This window comes from Lygodium microphyllum, chromosome 12 (assembly GCF_053477565.2).
Source record: "Lygodium microphyllum isolate KBCC chromosome 12, Lygodium_microphyllum_v1.1.10, whole genome shotgun sequence".
Taxonomy (NCBI): Eukaryota; Viridiplantae; Streptophyta; class Polypodiopsida; order Schizaeales; family Lygodiaceae; genus Lygodium; species Lygodium microphyllum.
In genome coordinates this window covers 102,982,490-102,998,291 of record NC_141146.1, presented here as the reverse complement: position 1 = coordinate 102,998,291, position 15,802 = coordinate 102,982,490, and the positions used below count along the sequence as shown (strand labels likewise).

General features: G+C 35.8%; 1 protein-coding gene and 1 pseudogene across 1 annotated transcript; one reads left to right on the top strand and one right to left on the bottom strand.

Annotated features, from left to right (window-relative positions):
• Positions 1–5,085: 5,085 nt before the first annotated feature.
• LOC148028116 (uncharacterized) lies at positions 5,086–6,516 on the bottom strand. The gene is made up of 2 exons (XM_087688997.1): positions 6,133–6,516; positions 5,086–5,712 (listed from the first exon to the last, which is right to left on the bottom strand). The coding sequence occupies exons 1-2, from the start codon at positions 6,262–6,264 to the stop codon at positions 5,521–5,523; spliced, it is 324 nt and encodes a 107-aa protein (XP_087545123.1). The 5' UTR covers positions 6,265–6,516; the 3' UTR covers positions 5,086–5,520.
• A 3,257-nt stretch (positions 6,517–9,773) lies between these two features.
• The window catches only part of LOC148028115 (putative 1-acyl-sn-glycerol-3-phosphate acyltransferase 5), a 47,887-nt pseudogene continuing 41,858 nt past the window's right edge, over positions 9,774–15,802 (top strand).

The following is a 15,802-nucleotide window of genomic DNA, read 5'->3' as shown; positions in this document are numbered from 1 at the left end:
ACCACTCTCCATGAGAAGTCATGTGGTCAGAAGCACATGAGTCTACATCTCAAGGAAGTTACTATATGTATATCCTCTACATTAGGTGCATTCAAGGCCTATTTATAAATATCCTTATTTGTGAATTTTTCATGAATAAAACATAACCCTTTTCTATTCAATCTGTAAATAACCCCTTATATTACACCCTTCTATATGTAAAAAATGTAAAAAATGGTATTTAAAATTACCTTATTTTGAACCCACTTGATGCATACATATATTCATGAGTAACTTACCAGAGGTCTACATAACATACATCATTCTTTGACGAACCATTAGTAGTCATAGTATTCATAAAGTGCTACATAGCAAATAATTGTTCACTTTTTTCGTCATTGTTTTTGTTGTTGTTGGATGCATAATTGTCTTGCTGCTTTTTTCTATTTCTAATGTAGCCTTCTTTTTGAAATTGTAGCTCTTGTATTCATCTCCAAGTCCAACTAAGCATGCATACACAACACCATCATCTGAAAATGTTCCTTTGAGTATATATGATGATAAAACTAAGTACTTGACTGAGCTGATGCATGTACCAAAGATTATTTAAAAAAAAAAATTGTTAGTTAGATGGTAGAACTGGCATTCCAAGTTCAATTCGCATCTGATGGTTGTTATGTAAAATATCGCAAAAATGATTATTGGTTTATTGCAAAAGAACATGCTAGCAGATTGTTTACTCTTGATGTAAGCTTGTTTGAAATGGATGCTTCCATGTTTGCACAAGGTTCACGTGTTGTGGTTGATATTGAAATTTGGCATTAGAGAATTGGTCATGTGAATGTGCAGTATAGCTGAAAGACATGCAATCAATATAGAGTGTGAATTCCTTGCATAAGTTTGGAGTTGATGTGATACATAAATGATGTGAAGCATATTAATTTGAAAAACAAGCAAGGCATGTGTTTCCACATGAAAATCATGTATGCAAGAAGCCACTTAAATTGGTACATTATGATGTGCGGGGTCCTACAAAGATTGCAACTTTGAGTGGTTGCAAGTATTATATATCCTTCATTGATGATCATACTTGTAAAGTATTGGCTTACTTTATGTGTGAGAAAAGTAAGGGATTCACTCACTTTAAAGGCTTTAAGGCTTTGGTTGAGAAGGAGACATGGTTGCCTATTAAATACCTAAGGTCGAATGGAGGGAAAGAATATCTCTCCAATGAATTTTTTGATTTTTTGCAAAAAAATGGTATACAGAGGCAATATACATGTAGATATACTTCGTAGAAAAATGGATTTGATGAGTGAAAAAATAGCCATATTATAGTAGTGGCTCGTGCATTGATGTCATATTGTTCAAGATCATGAGTGGATGCATGATCAAAATTTCTAATTAGATTTGTTGTATTCTTGTATGAGGCATTACAATCCTGTTATGCATTATCTTGGTCATATGGATTTTTGCAAGCTTTTGTTTCAAAAAACCTGGAGATCTTGATACATGAGAAGAATGCTCTTAAAGGGAAGCTTGATGGATTGCAGAGTGACTATAATAATTTACTAGTTATGTTCTTTAAGTTGCAAGGCATGGAGCAATAAGATAAAGCTGAAATTCAGCAACGGATAATGATGCTTTGAAGGTTGATATTAATAAAGTGATAAGGATATCACTAAGCAAGTCAAGATAAGGGGACTTGCATATGATAAGATTCATAACGTTGATGTTATACCTTTTGTAACACATGAGCAACATGCATAGGAATAGTCCATCACTAGTTCTCATGATACTCATGAGCCTCACAACTCAAGAAGTTTTTTTTGTATGACTATATTTAGACTTTATATTTTCCATCATACTTAAGATGGAAATGCCTAGGCTTTGTGATAGTCTCCTGAGCCGATTATGCAACTTGCAATAGAGGGCTATGAGTATCCTACTAAAGAGACTCTACTCATCGTTTCTTTGTGCAACTTGCTTCATTGCGCAAGGCTTTAACACATAATTTATCTCATTAGGTATGTTTACTTTTGATAAGGCATTTGACACTATGACATGAAAGGGTTCGAGTCATGGCTATTTCAGCCATCCACTAGGTTGTGCCAAGTGTTAGCCATGGCTTAATGCATTATATTTATCCTTAGCATGGTTCATTACCTTAGTCTTAGTATTTTCATATATGAGTAGCCTTTAGATGCCTCATGAAGTGTAGTTATGTAGGCAATTTTTAAGGATGACTTGAGGAGGTATCATTGGTGTCTTTAATGTTTTGGTCATTGTTGATGACCATGACTGGATGTGTGATGGACATTGTTGATTATCTTTGAGATATGACAATTGGCACCATATCTTTCTTTGTGTTTTTAAATCTATTTTCAATATATTCTCTGATTTGTGTCTTTGATTTGTTATGTTCTTGTATGAGGCATTACAGTCCTATTATGCATTCCATATAGATTTGGGGCTACAACAGCTCTGAAAGCTACTTGTAGATCTTCATGTAGACCAGATTGCTTCGACACTTATCTACACTAATAGCCATAGTGCTTTTTCCATTGTATGGAACCTTGTGTTTCATGCCCACACAAAGCATATAGAAGTTCCTTACCATTATGTTTGTGAGCGGATGTCAATTGGAGATAGAGAGTTATCTTATGTACCCACTGAAGACCGATTGGCAGATCTTTTCATGAAGTCTCTTCCTCAACCAAACTTCCATGCTTTTTAATAACCCTTGAACTTGATTCCATTAGTTCCATGATCTATTATACTTTGTACTATCATAGGTTGATATATCCACATGGATGAAGTTGTGCAACTACCTTATATTTTCTTTTTTTTTCTAGGATTTTGTCAATGTTCCTAGATCATTCTTACCATTTCATGAATGGATCTTTCTAGATGATCTCATGGACTACACATTGATGCCCTTTGATCCATGATCTAGGCTCCCTAAGCATTTAAGATATCACTAAATGTAATTATTGCCCCTATGTCCTAGGCACTAAGTGACACTAGGGTTAGAGTTATACTTGGGGTTTCTTGTGATGGTAAAGCGATTAGGGTTTCATTTCATTATCAAAGGACACTTTGTGCATTATTAGCATACAAGCGTGGCATTATTCACTTTGGTTGCCTTAAACCATTGTATTTTCTCTCTCATCAATACATCACCTCCCATTTTGTGATTTTAGTTATTATGCATTGCATTCATTATATTTCATTCTCTATTAATTAATCATGCAATTACTTTACATCTGGGCCAATTAAAGTTGATTGTGATCATAGTTTTGTTAGAGAGATGCAACCATGATTTGTTTGCCCTTTCTTTAGGGCTTCACGTTGATACCTCCAAATCAGTTCTAATAATCGTTGCACAAAAAGTTATATTCATGCCTTGAGTTGGCAATGTGAGGTGGTTCCAAAGCTGCTATTTGCAAACATTTGGGCTATCCTTTGGAGATAAATGTCTTATCGAAGAGGTTTCTTTAACTGGATTTTCACATGCATTACATATACTTTTTTATGCTGAAAATCGCAAGCTTGGCCTTTCCATGTGCATTGTAAAGTTGCTGATCAAACTATTATGATATCAAGGATTTCGTATTATTTACCATGGCTTTCTTGGCCAAAGTCTCATATGCAAGAAATCACTCAACCTATTCGATTCTTTCTTTGGAAGGATTCTACACGTTTGGGCATTTCTTAGATCTCATGAAATTATGGCTACGCTCTAAAAAGAATAGGAAATGGGGCTATTTTGGATCTCGAGAGATATAGTTGCTCTTCATAGATCTCTATTTCAGGCTTTGTGTGAGGGATAGCAAGCCTAGTTTTTGATTGTCACGTCTTTCCTTGAAGACCAAGGTATTATGTATGGAAACACTAGGATCCCTACTCTATGGTGGCATATGATTAATATTGAACAAGTTTATCTCAAATATACCACTCCTTTATACGAGAGAAGGATTGGCTAGCTCAATAGAAATCCATTTAAATACCAAATATTTACGTAGCAAATGTTGGTTCATCCTCTTCCCCTTACCTTTGTGCTCTTAAGATATCATAGCTTGATGGGTTGTTACTTCTTTTGTACAAAATATGAAGAAACTTTCCATAATTGGTTTCTTGTTTTGATGGTGAGAAGTTTGGTCTTTGTTGTCTTCTATATTTGGTCTCTCATGGTAAGGCTATTTATGCTTCCAAATGGATGAATTTTTGGATAGCCCAAATTCTTGAATCTTGTACAACTCAATTGCTTCCAAATGGATGGGTTTTTAGATAACCCAAATTCTTGAATCCTATAGAGGTACATATGAAAGTTCTTTTTCACTATTTACACTTTCCAAACTATTGACACATGGACTATGCAAAATGCATTCATTTTGGATTCCTTCTTTGGAGTGCATAGCTATATCGCCCATTTGAGAGGCATTCTCCAATGGCAACTTTACATCATTGAGCTAGGAAGTACTCTCTCAATAGGGCTTTCTTTCTTGGTACATTGTAGTTTCTTTTGTTTCATTGACATGATAGACTATTTGAATCTGTAGTCATGTATATTTGGATTGTGTATTGGAGAGACACACACACGCACGCACGCACGCGCACATGCACGCAGAGGTGTGGTGTGTACTTTTGGATTTTGTGTTTTGAGTTCATAATTTGTTAATTTGCACAGCTCAATAGACACACCCTTCCATTTAATATACTTCTTTTTATAGCACCCGTGATTTTTTCCATTAATTTCCACTCCTTGCTAGGCCTACCAACAATGAATGGCCTTATGGTTTGATTTCCCCCATACATTTATCGTGTTTAGAGTATCACACCACCTTTAAATTCATCCTACAATCTTTTGTGACCCTACTTCAATTGTTCCTAGTCTAAGAATTTGACAGCCAGTCCAACAATCACTCTATGCCACTATGTTTGGAGAGGTACATTTTGAAAGGTGGATGGATAGCTTGTACACTAGGTGGAGTGAGGGATAATCTAAGATCGCATTGATATTGTAATCAAAGTGAAGCTTTTATCTCGAAAGCACTTAGTACAACATTTTTTTATTTGATTGCATATGCCCTGAGAGCCAAGGAGAACTTGAAAGCAAAAACATGACACTAATTTGTAGGTACAAGTGGATAGGATGCGATGGGATTAAGATGTGCTACATATACAAGCTAAAAGTTTGAGATGAGATGATTATTGATCATTAGTTAAGGCATGTACAAGCCAACAGGTTGAAATGGAATGACTATAGATGCAAAATTTTAGCATATCCCTCATGGTCTCTCCAAATAAAGTAAGTGTCTTGACTCTTTTAAGTGTTCAAATATATCTTCAATGAGAGCTATATCAGAACTCGGCCACTATGGATGGACAAAAATTTGCGTTCATCACACAAATTGCAATATCTCTTCATCCATCGAGTGCCTTTCTCTATGACTTCACCCCAAATTACTAATCTCTTTGGCCAGGAATCTAGCCATGGTGGGTGGTGGGGGGGCGAGTTAGTATAGTATGCTATGCACATCAAGAGCTCTGCCAGGTAATAACAGAAGCAAAGCAGTCAGTAGCATCAAACTGTGTAAGGGCTGAATTAACAAAACTGCATGGCCTTCCTGCATCATCATCATCATCACTCCTGCCGCTGCCGCCGCCGCCAAGCTCACTGCGACCTCTGGGAGAATGCCCTTGCTGTTCATGATCATTCGTCCATTGAGCCTGCAAAGAGCCACACACAATCATCCTTGCAGCAGCATGTCAAAAGACCTCACCACGTACAAGATCAGACGCATCTGATCATCTTTTGGGACCATCATGCCAATTGTACAATCATCATGCAGACTTGAGAAGCAGGAATCCCATCCCTAGCTCACCCTTCATTAGGCGGCCATTAACATGCAGGCTCAACAGTAGGGATTGGTATAACATAAAGCACGCCCTCTCCTCACAGTCATTAACTGGCTGTTGCAGAAGACGTGTTTACACAATGGAGGGGCTTTCATTGGAGGAAAGGTTGCATAAGATGGAAGCAAGTTCAATTGGCAGGGAAAAGGCGCAGATCTATCCGACTTGTGTACTTCTAACTGTGATGAAACGGAGCTGTAGAAGGAACAGGAAAGTCGATAGAAGTGATTATACCTGTTGGGAGGATGAAACAGTAGCAGCAGCAGAGAAGGCGGCGTCGCACAGGCGCAGCACCTGCAATTCGGAGCTTGAAAGAGCTCCAATGGCGCCGCAAGCCAAGCCGGCGAAGGAACCGAACGTGGCCATTACCAGATCCTGCGTACGGAGAGGCAGACGAAGAGAGAGAGAGATCACACGCCTAATTCGTCTTTCTAAAGAAAGAGTGGATCAAAGCCCATCGTCTCCCCACGCCCACAACATCAGACACAACGTCACGATGCAAAATTTGCTAAGCCCTACAAAATCTTTTTCGTCCAGTTGGGAGTGGGAAACTTCCTTTTCAAGAAGGCTCTTTCACAGATACATCCTACAAGATGCACCGAACCCCCCCCATCCCTCTTATAGGCAACTTCCCTCTTATTATATAGGCCTATGGAGGGGCAGCAACACCCCAACATGCATTTAGAACACAAGCATTTATAGAGGGAAAGTGCACCCTAATGGATTCAAGCACACTTACTAGGTCAAAATAGGGTAGAGTGGCCAATTGGGAAATGGATGGATTCAAGCACCCTTACTAGCCTGTCCAAATAGGGTAGAGTGGCCAATTGGGAAAAGGGTGCGAACATGCACCTCAGGGATAGTAATGTGAAAAAACAAAAGGGAATATGTTGAGCATCTTGCTCAATAAAAGGTGTCGTATTTCTGGCTCCCATACAACCCGCTACCTTCAGAAACCCTTGGATTTACATTAGTAGGCTCATTCAATTCCCCTTTATGTCATCTATTTACTCATGCATTCAAACTCGAAAAACAAAAATCAAACATGCAAGATACCCTTAAAAAGATATCTTCTTCATGAGGTGTATCACAATTAGCTCATGTGTCAACCTTATTGGTCCCTTCATCTCCAATTAAACTAGCCTCACATCTTTTCATATTTAACAATACACATCTAGGTAAGAGTCAAATAACAGTTTGTCTACCTTTGTCTACCTCTACCAATTCAAATGGCCTAAAAATTAAATAAAAGCTTTAGATTCATGCCACCTTAGAATGTTACTCATTCTAGCAACATCCATCCCCATTCAATATGACTACTTTTTTGTTGCATAGAGTTTATATTTTGAATTGATTCCATTCCACAAAGAATGTTCACAAAGGAAAATCAATTACTTATTGTAAATGTTCTCTATTTATTCTCAAGTGTACTAATATTATAAGTATAACATGACAAAAAGCAGCTAGAAAGTAATCGAAATATGCCCACTATTCATGAGAGGCATGAATAGTGGGCATATTCTACAAATATACCTATATCATGATAAAAAGTAGCTACAAAGTAACCAAAATATGCCCACTCTTCATATGAGTCATGAAAGTTGCTTGGGAATTATTAAATCCAAAAAACATTACCAAGCTTATCATGTTGATTATAAAGCTAATAAGATAAGAATCTTTAGGCACACCACAAGTTGTACTTGTAATCATACGATAGCCCTAATAAAATTATGTCATTATCAAGTAAATTGGTCAAAATTTCCTCTTTGTGGTAGTAGGAATTTTTTAAAATAAATCTATTTGTTATGTTATGTAAGAAAATGCACAAGCGAAAGAAGAGTTCTTCATCCACACATAGCCTCATAAAGATCCAAGCACGTTTTACTTGCATTTGCCAACTCATTCGCAACATTGATCATCGAGTCACACTTGAACCTAGCCTGCGCCTATAACCTAGACCATTTAACTACATCCCTTCATTGGGTACCCACTCATACAAGTTCATTACAACAAATGAAGCTCATTTTGACACTAGGTTATGATAGCTCTAGGAAAAATTGTGTGCCATTGGTATTAACTTCAAAACAGACGTCAAAATCTTCATCATAATATTCATCTCAGTATATACCAATGTGCATACCAATATATATTTTGACATGTATTTTGAGGCTTATTTTGGTGTTGTGAAATATATAACAACAGTCATTCAATGCATAAGTCGATGCTGGTACAAAAATGCCTATAGTTGAAACTTTTCCTTTATTTACTTGTTTCTACAACATTTGGCACCCAAGCATGCAATACCTCAAGGTAAGTAATATTCTTTCTTGAATTTTTATGCATCTTTTATTCTTTTACTTGCCTCTCTCTTCCACATGCATACAGAAAAGAAAGATAAAACATGGGTACAAGGTTTCTATATGTTTTTTTTCATCTTTTTCTTACTTTTGATGAAAGTGATAGAGAGGAGGGAGAAATTAGTGAAATAAAACAATGTCAATTTCGTACATATATATATTATTTCTTTTTTCTCCTTGTTGTCATGAAATTGGTATGAGAGAAGAAATTTAGGAAAATTCATGTCCAATCTCTTATTGAAATCCCCTTCTCAATCTCTTATTGAAACCCCTTCTCAAATATAAACTTGTAGGTTTTGATTGATTTGGTGGTAGTTTCTGCTTCAGCTACTATTTGCTAATTGTTATCATTGCATCTCCTTCACTCTTGAGAGCCAGTTTGGTAGTATAGCTCCTTGATCATTCCTTGTGTTTTCTCCTCCCTCTTGGGGCTATCCTCCAGCATTGAGGGTCTAGGAAGGCTACGTCCTACCTTTTTGGTTTGATTCCTAGTCATTATACTCCGATGGATGGGACCATAGTCCTCATCTAAGGACTCAATATTGAATATGCTTAGAGGTAGAATGGGATGATTGCCTCACTTGTTGATGTTTGTTGTTTCAAGTAACTAGGAAATAAGTGTGTGATGCCATGCATATGGCATCTTGCCTCTAGTTTATTAACATATCTTTCTTTTAGACTCTTGCATTTGGGTATCAAGCTAATATTTGCTTGGGTTGTTGACCAGGCTCTATTGGTGGGCTTAAAATCCATGTGGAATTGATGTTTATCCAAGGCACAACAATTCTCTACTCCGATTGGAGTAGGCAAAGCTAATGTTATTCCCTTAGCATAAGCTTTATTGTATTGATCAAGATTATTAGCATAAGGGTTGGAATACATAAGTCATCTAGGATCATGACACATAGTTGCATCATGATCATAGCTCCATAGACTCTATTACATGGCTCAGGTCTTTCAAATGAAAAATGATTACTGCCATAGGGAATGCAATAAATGTTGCATCTCTTGGGCTTCTCCCAACTTCACATTAAGTTCCCTTTGATACTAAGCTTGCAAGTGCTCAAGAATGTGATTGATCCTCTAATTCTCCAACCTAGATAGCTACGTCTGATGTAATGAAACTATCAATAAGGTCACAAATCAAATGTATGGAAGTTTTTCTTAGAAGCTCTTTGCTTGTAGAAGACACTTTTGGATATATATCTGATTATGTACATGGTCAAGTGTAGAAATATCTTATAATTTCTTGTCTTTTAGTCGTTACATGGCTAAATATGTTTAGCTCTTTAAAAGCATTAGTAGACTCAAATTTGGACCTAATTTTTTCCTTTGTTTCTCTTAGCTTCCATGCTTGTATTTGTACCCTTTTCCTCTCTCGAGCTTCTTTATTTAATTTGATCCATTTTTTACTTTCCCTTAACTCTTTTTTTGATATTCTTTATTGCATTTTTATGTATCTTTTATTCTTTTACTTGCTTGTTTCTTCCACGTGCATACACAAAAGAAAGACGAAACATGGGTACAAGGTTTCTATATGTTTCTTTTCATATTTTCCTTACTTTTGATGAAAGTGATAGAGAGGAGGGAGAAAATAGTGAAACAAGACAATGTAGGTTTCCTACATATATTTTATTTCTTTTTTCTCCTTTTTGTCATGAAAATGGTATGAGAGAAGAGATTTAGCAAAATTCATGTCCAATCTCTTATTGGAATCCCCTTCTCAAATATAAACAATGAAGTTGTAATGGAGATGGGGCTTGATGTCTAATATAAGTGTAATGATTGCCATTGTATTAGTGCAAGTGATATTTAAGCAAGGTTGCATATGCATGTAAGATGTTAAACTTCATGCTCTTCATTGAGCTTATGTCAAGTATGTAGCTTTCCTTTTATTTTATTTGTTTTCTTGTAATTGTATATAGAATGAAATATTCCTTTAAGGTTTGATTTAGGAAGCTATGTTCTATTCTTGTATGCAAATATGTAGGAATACAGGTAGAAATGAGAAATTTGTTTATATGAAAAAATCATTTGAAAACTAGAAATTGTATGCCCAAGAGTTTAGGATTAAATACAAAAATGATAGAAAATTTTATATAAAAGAAGATTAAGAGTAAAGAGAGAGCATGTAGGATTGAATGTGTATTCCATGAGAATATATACTAGAAGTCTATTAGATCTTGGAAACTTAGATATGAGTTTTTGTTTGGGGTACTCCCCCACTTTTACACTTTTAGGTTTTGATTGATCTTGTGGTATTTTTTGCTTCAACTACTATTTGCTAATTGTTGTCATTACATCTCCTTCACTCTTGAGAGCCACTTTGGTAGTATATCTCCTTGATCATTCCTTATGTTTTCTCCTCTCCCTATTGGGGCTATCCTTCAACATTGAGGGTCTAGGAAGGCTACATCCTACCTTTTTGGTTTGATTCCTAGTCATTATACTCAGTTGATGGGAGCCATAGTCCTAATCTAAGGACTCAATATTGAATATGCTTAGAGGCAAAAAGGGATGATTGCCTCACTTATTGATGTTTGTTGCTTCAAATAATTCAAAAATTAGTGTGTGATGCCATGTATACGGCATCTTGCCTCTAGTTTATTAACATATCTTTCTTTTAGACTCTTGCATTTGGGTATGAAGCTAATATTTTCTTGGGTTGAGGACCACAATGCCAACAAGATACCTCTTCTCTATATTGGTGGACTTGAAATCCATGTGGAATTGATGTTTATCCTAGGCACAACAAGTCTCTACTCAATTGGAGTAGGCAAAGCTAATGGTATTCCCTTAGCATAAGCTTTATTGTATTGATCAAGATTATTACCATAAGGATTGGAATACAAAAGTCATCTAGGAGCATGAAACACGATTACATCATGATCATAACTCCATAAAATACATGGCTTAGGTCTTTCAAATGAAAAATGATTACTGCCATAGGGAATACAATAAATATTGCAACTTGGGCTTCTCCCAACTTTACATTAAGTTTCCTTTGATACTAAACTTGCAAGTACTCAAGAATATGATTGATCTTTTGATTCTCTGACCTAGATAGCTATGTCTGACTAATGAAACTATTAGTAAGGTTAGAAATCAAAGGTATGGAAGTTTGTCTTAGAAGCTCTTCACTTTGTAGGAGACGCTTTTGGATCTATATGTGATTATGTACATGGTCAAGTGTAGGAATATCTTATAATTTCTTGCCTTTCAGTCCTGACACGGCTAGATATGTTTAGCTCTTTAAAAGTACTAGTAGTCTCAAATTTTGACCTCATTTTTTCATTTGTTTCTCTTAGCTTCCATCCTTATGCTTGTACCCTTTTCCTCTCTCGGGATTATTTATTTAGTTCAATCCATTGTCCACTTTTCCTTAACTATTTTGGTGCTTGAGTTATAGTCCTTTTAACCCCATTTATCTCTTATTCAATAGTTTCTCAATGAGATGTAGGTATATGCATTTTCATTTTGAAGGTCTATTTTCCAAGAGTATCTTTGGAATGACGTTTCATAAGTTTCCTATCCTAATTAGCAACTTTCCTCTAATGATTTCTACTCAAATGCACTTAAGATAAGACTCTCTAATAATTTTAAAGCACAACTACACACTTTCAACTAGGTACAATAAACACTTATAAACTTCAAGTCATCAATCACTTCAAGCATCCATGGATAGCTCATGAAGGTTATGATTTCTAGTTATTCAAGGACTACTATCAAAGATTTCCTATGCTTGCAACTAATGTTTAGGACTAGAAAAGTGTCAAAGAAGGACCAATGGAGATGATTTTTTAATCCAATCGAGGTGATTAGCTGGTGGTTGTAGGTAGTTGGTGTCAATCCAACCTTTGGGATCTTGTAGTTTGTTATAGTGCTTGGTATAATCAAGATTTTTTTTGGCTTAGGTTGCTCTCAAACTAGATAGATAGATTGGAAGCTAGAGTCAATCCCATGAGATGGGTCAAAATACCTGTCCAATTACTTAAGGTGATCCTCAAATCCACTCAATGTGATTGAGAAACTGACTCCTATCCTCTAGGTAGGGTCTACTTTTAAGCTTTAATAATTCAAGGTGGTGTTAGGTATAGTTCGGTCTACTCTATGCTAGATAACTCTTAATTTGGTCACTTAGCACGATTGAGAACTTGCCTCTTGACTACATCGATTACTACTTTCAAGATCTAATATCATAGAATTCTGGTGTTCATAGAATTGTATTGTCTATAATCTAGTCTAACTAGAGTCAATTGGTGGTCAAATTAGATAAGAGGTGTGGACTTGTGGACACTTTCTCGTAAACTAGGTCAAAGAGTCTTATAGCCACCAAGGCGTTCATGGACTCATTCAATGTGATCCAAAATCTATTTATTGCACATTGGCTATATTTTGTGTGTAAGACATTATAGGGAGAATATAAACTATCCAAAAGCAAAAAATATTGAAAATTTGGGCACTATGCAAGTTCTAAGATAGTTCCACAAGGAAGGTCATTTAGCCAACATGGTCATGAAAATGAGTCAATGTGATTGAAAATTTGACTCTCAGAACTAGCTACGAGTGTACTAATGGAGTCAAGCCTATAGTACACACTATCTAGTATGCTTAGACTTAGACGATGCTTGATGTATATCCTTGAGACAATCTCACCAAATGGGTCCTAACAAGTCTTCTAAGTCCAATAAGGGTTGTGGAACTACTCAATGTGATCCAAAAATGGTCTCCTCTCAATCTAAATTTTGTTTAGGTAGTCTAAGTATGTAAGGTAATATTCAAGGTGGTGTAGGTGATCTCAAATAAAAAAACTCTCGATTGGGCACTCAAAGTATTTCAAAGAAAACTCCATGAAGTTGGTCCTAAGCTCTCTCATGAGATTGACAATATTGACCCTATCTAATGGGATTTCCTGATCTCTCATCTAGACATTTAGAACTCTTGTGAACTAGTCAATTGATATGATAGTTACACTCTAAGTAATCTCAGATCAATGTAGAAGCTATATATATGTGCTAGAGGTGATTTCTTGGTCTACCGTGATGGGTTCACTGAGCTAAGTTGATTCATGATTCAAAGCTTAAAGCATCTAGAATCAAGAACTTGACATATTCAACTAAGTTAAGATCCCTAAAACTGGTCTTGGTTGAAGAATGACTTGGCTATGTCATATCAATCTTTGTAAGTTCAAATTGGATATTCATCTATGTCTAAGGATCAATCAAGGTGATATTTGAGCTCGAAAGTGATAATTTGGCTATACACTTAGTATCTAGTGAATAAAAAAGGTGAGGGTCAGGGGTTGCAACGAAATTTTCATGACAATATTCATCAATCTATGGACAAAATGCAACTAATTGAGATAATGCTATCTTTGGTGTGGTTATTTTAAATTGATGTAGTTGATGATTCCAAGATGTATGATGTTATAAAGATGATTCAATGAGAAAATAGAGGTGTTTTTAATGCAATCATGGTGATTCATCAACAAGCAAGATCTAGATGCAATCAAACTTGCTCAATACAATAATTTCCAAACAAGTAGATCAACCATATCAACCAATTTTTCTATCTTGATCCAAGTTTCTCATAGATATTCAATGTTTAGAGCATACATGTTGAAGGGAGATGATGTTTGAGAAATTTTGTTTGTAGATAGGGATCCCACAACAACCTAAATTTCTCAAATCCTTCTTTTCCACTTTCCAACTATAGTCATGGTGATTCCTATTACAATCATGATGGTTTTGTGGGTTTGGATATTAATATCCTACACTCTCTCAACCTATGCTACAATTGTGTATGCAAAGAAATCATGTTGCATGCAACTAATGACCTTAAAGAGTTTCAAACTCCTTTTTAAATTAGCCTTTCTGATTCAAAGTGATGATGTGGTAGTTGAGGTGATTTTGGGACTTTTGCTCCAAATCTGGCTCCATACCTATTTCCGTCATTGTCATATTTCCCAACAATCTCAACCAATGCCTATAGGGCTTGTATCAATAGTGATAATAATGGGACTTCCACTTGCATAATTAACTTTCCTCAAGGTAGATGCAGTCTTCAGCAATTTCTTTAGATTTTTCATAGCAATGCCCATAAAGTGAGGAATCCAAATAAGATGGAACACATAGGCTCCCAAAAATCTACTCATCTGTGAAAGTGAAGAGCAAGTCTCTTCCATCCTATCAATAGCATCCACTTTTGCTCGAAATAGCCTTCTACCGTATGGAATACACATGTGTCCCACAATCAAAACCAAATTCATCCCAAAGATTAACTTCTATGAAAGAGTCAAATTCACATTTCCAACCTAGTTAAGAGCTTTTCAAGGTCTATATTGTGCTATGCACAAATCTCCTACATCCCTACTCATTCAATTCTTAATTTGTATCCTCTTCTATGCACCCTTTTCTTAACACATTATCCAAAAAAGGCATTTTAAGATGTGGCATGTAATCTCACAATACTTTATTCATTGCATTCATCATGTGAGCAATAGAATTCATTGTCCCCTTGTGGTAAAGTGCGCATCTGCACTTATCCCAATGGTATCTTTATAGTAATGAGATTGTTGCCTCTCGAGGTGAGGGTCACCTCAAAAACTGTATGTGTAGCACATGCAATCAAGAGAATTATTTTATTTAGAAAAACTTACAGGATTATATTTATAGAAGGGATTTTTCAATTAAAAATTCAAAAAATACCTACATTTAAAGGAAAAGGGGTAATTTTATTACCTTGCAACATATCAGGAAAGGATATTTTCTAATATCCCTTGAACACACATGATATAAAGGGTTCACATATAGTGACCCCCCCTTGAGTTCATTGCTTTTGATTTCCAACTAGAAATTATCATAATCATAGTATAAGTCACACAAAGAGTATATATCAAACACCTTTGCAAACTCATCCACAGTATGATCTACTCCTATATTCCTACTAGTCACTTTCTTAACCAACTTTATATCCTGAATGAACCTCAATGTACCATTTTTCTTAGGTATTATAAACAACCTATTTGAATAAGGGGCTATAGAAAGCTCCAAAATCCTCAACTTAATCTTCTCATTCAATCGATCAATAAGCTTAGACAAATGTGCCTTCAACACAAGAATTGGACGTAAGTTCCATGGTACATGCGGTATAGTGAAAATGCCATAGATACAACAATACGTGGATCCACATAGCCAATCTCATGTGACTAAAATGAAAAATCTCTTCCATAGCTAGATAGCATATCCACAAAGCATTGGTTCTCTATATGTAAAAGAAAGTCAATCCTTTCAAAAAACATATAGAACTTCTTGTTGAAAATCCAATAAAATTTATAGAAAAAACACTTATATGTGTGATATAAGGCAAGAGCTTTTTCCATCATGCACCATGGTGTTCAAATTTACAATCTTACCTATCACAACCTAGTTTACAAGAATCTCTAAACTCTTTCACATTAGGTGGCAAAGGATAATCCCTCAACATATTTATTCCTTGCAGGATTCACACAAATAGTAAGGAACTATATAGCTCATTTGCCATCACAG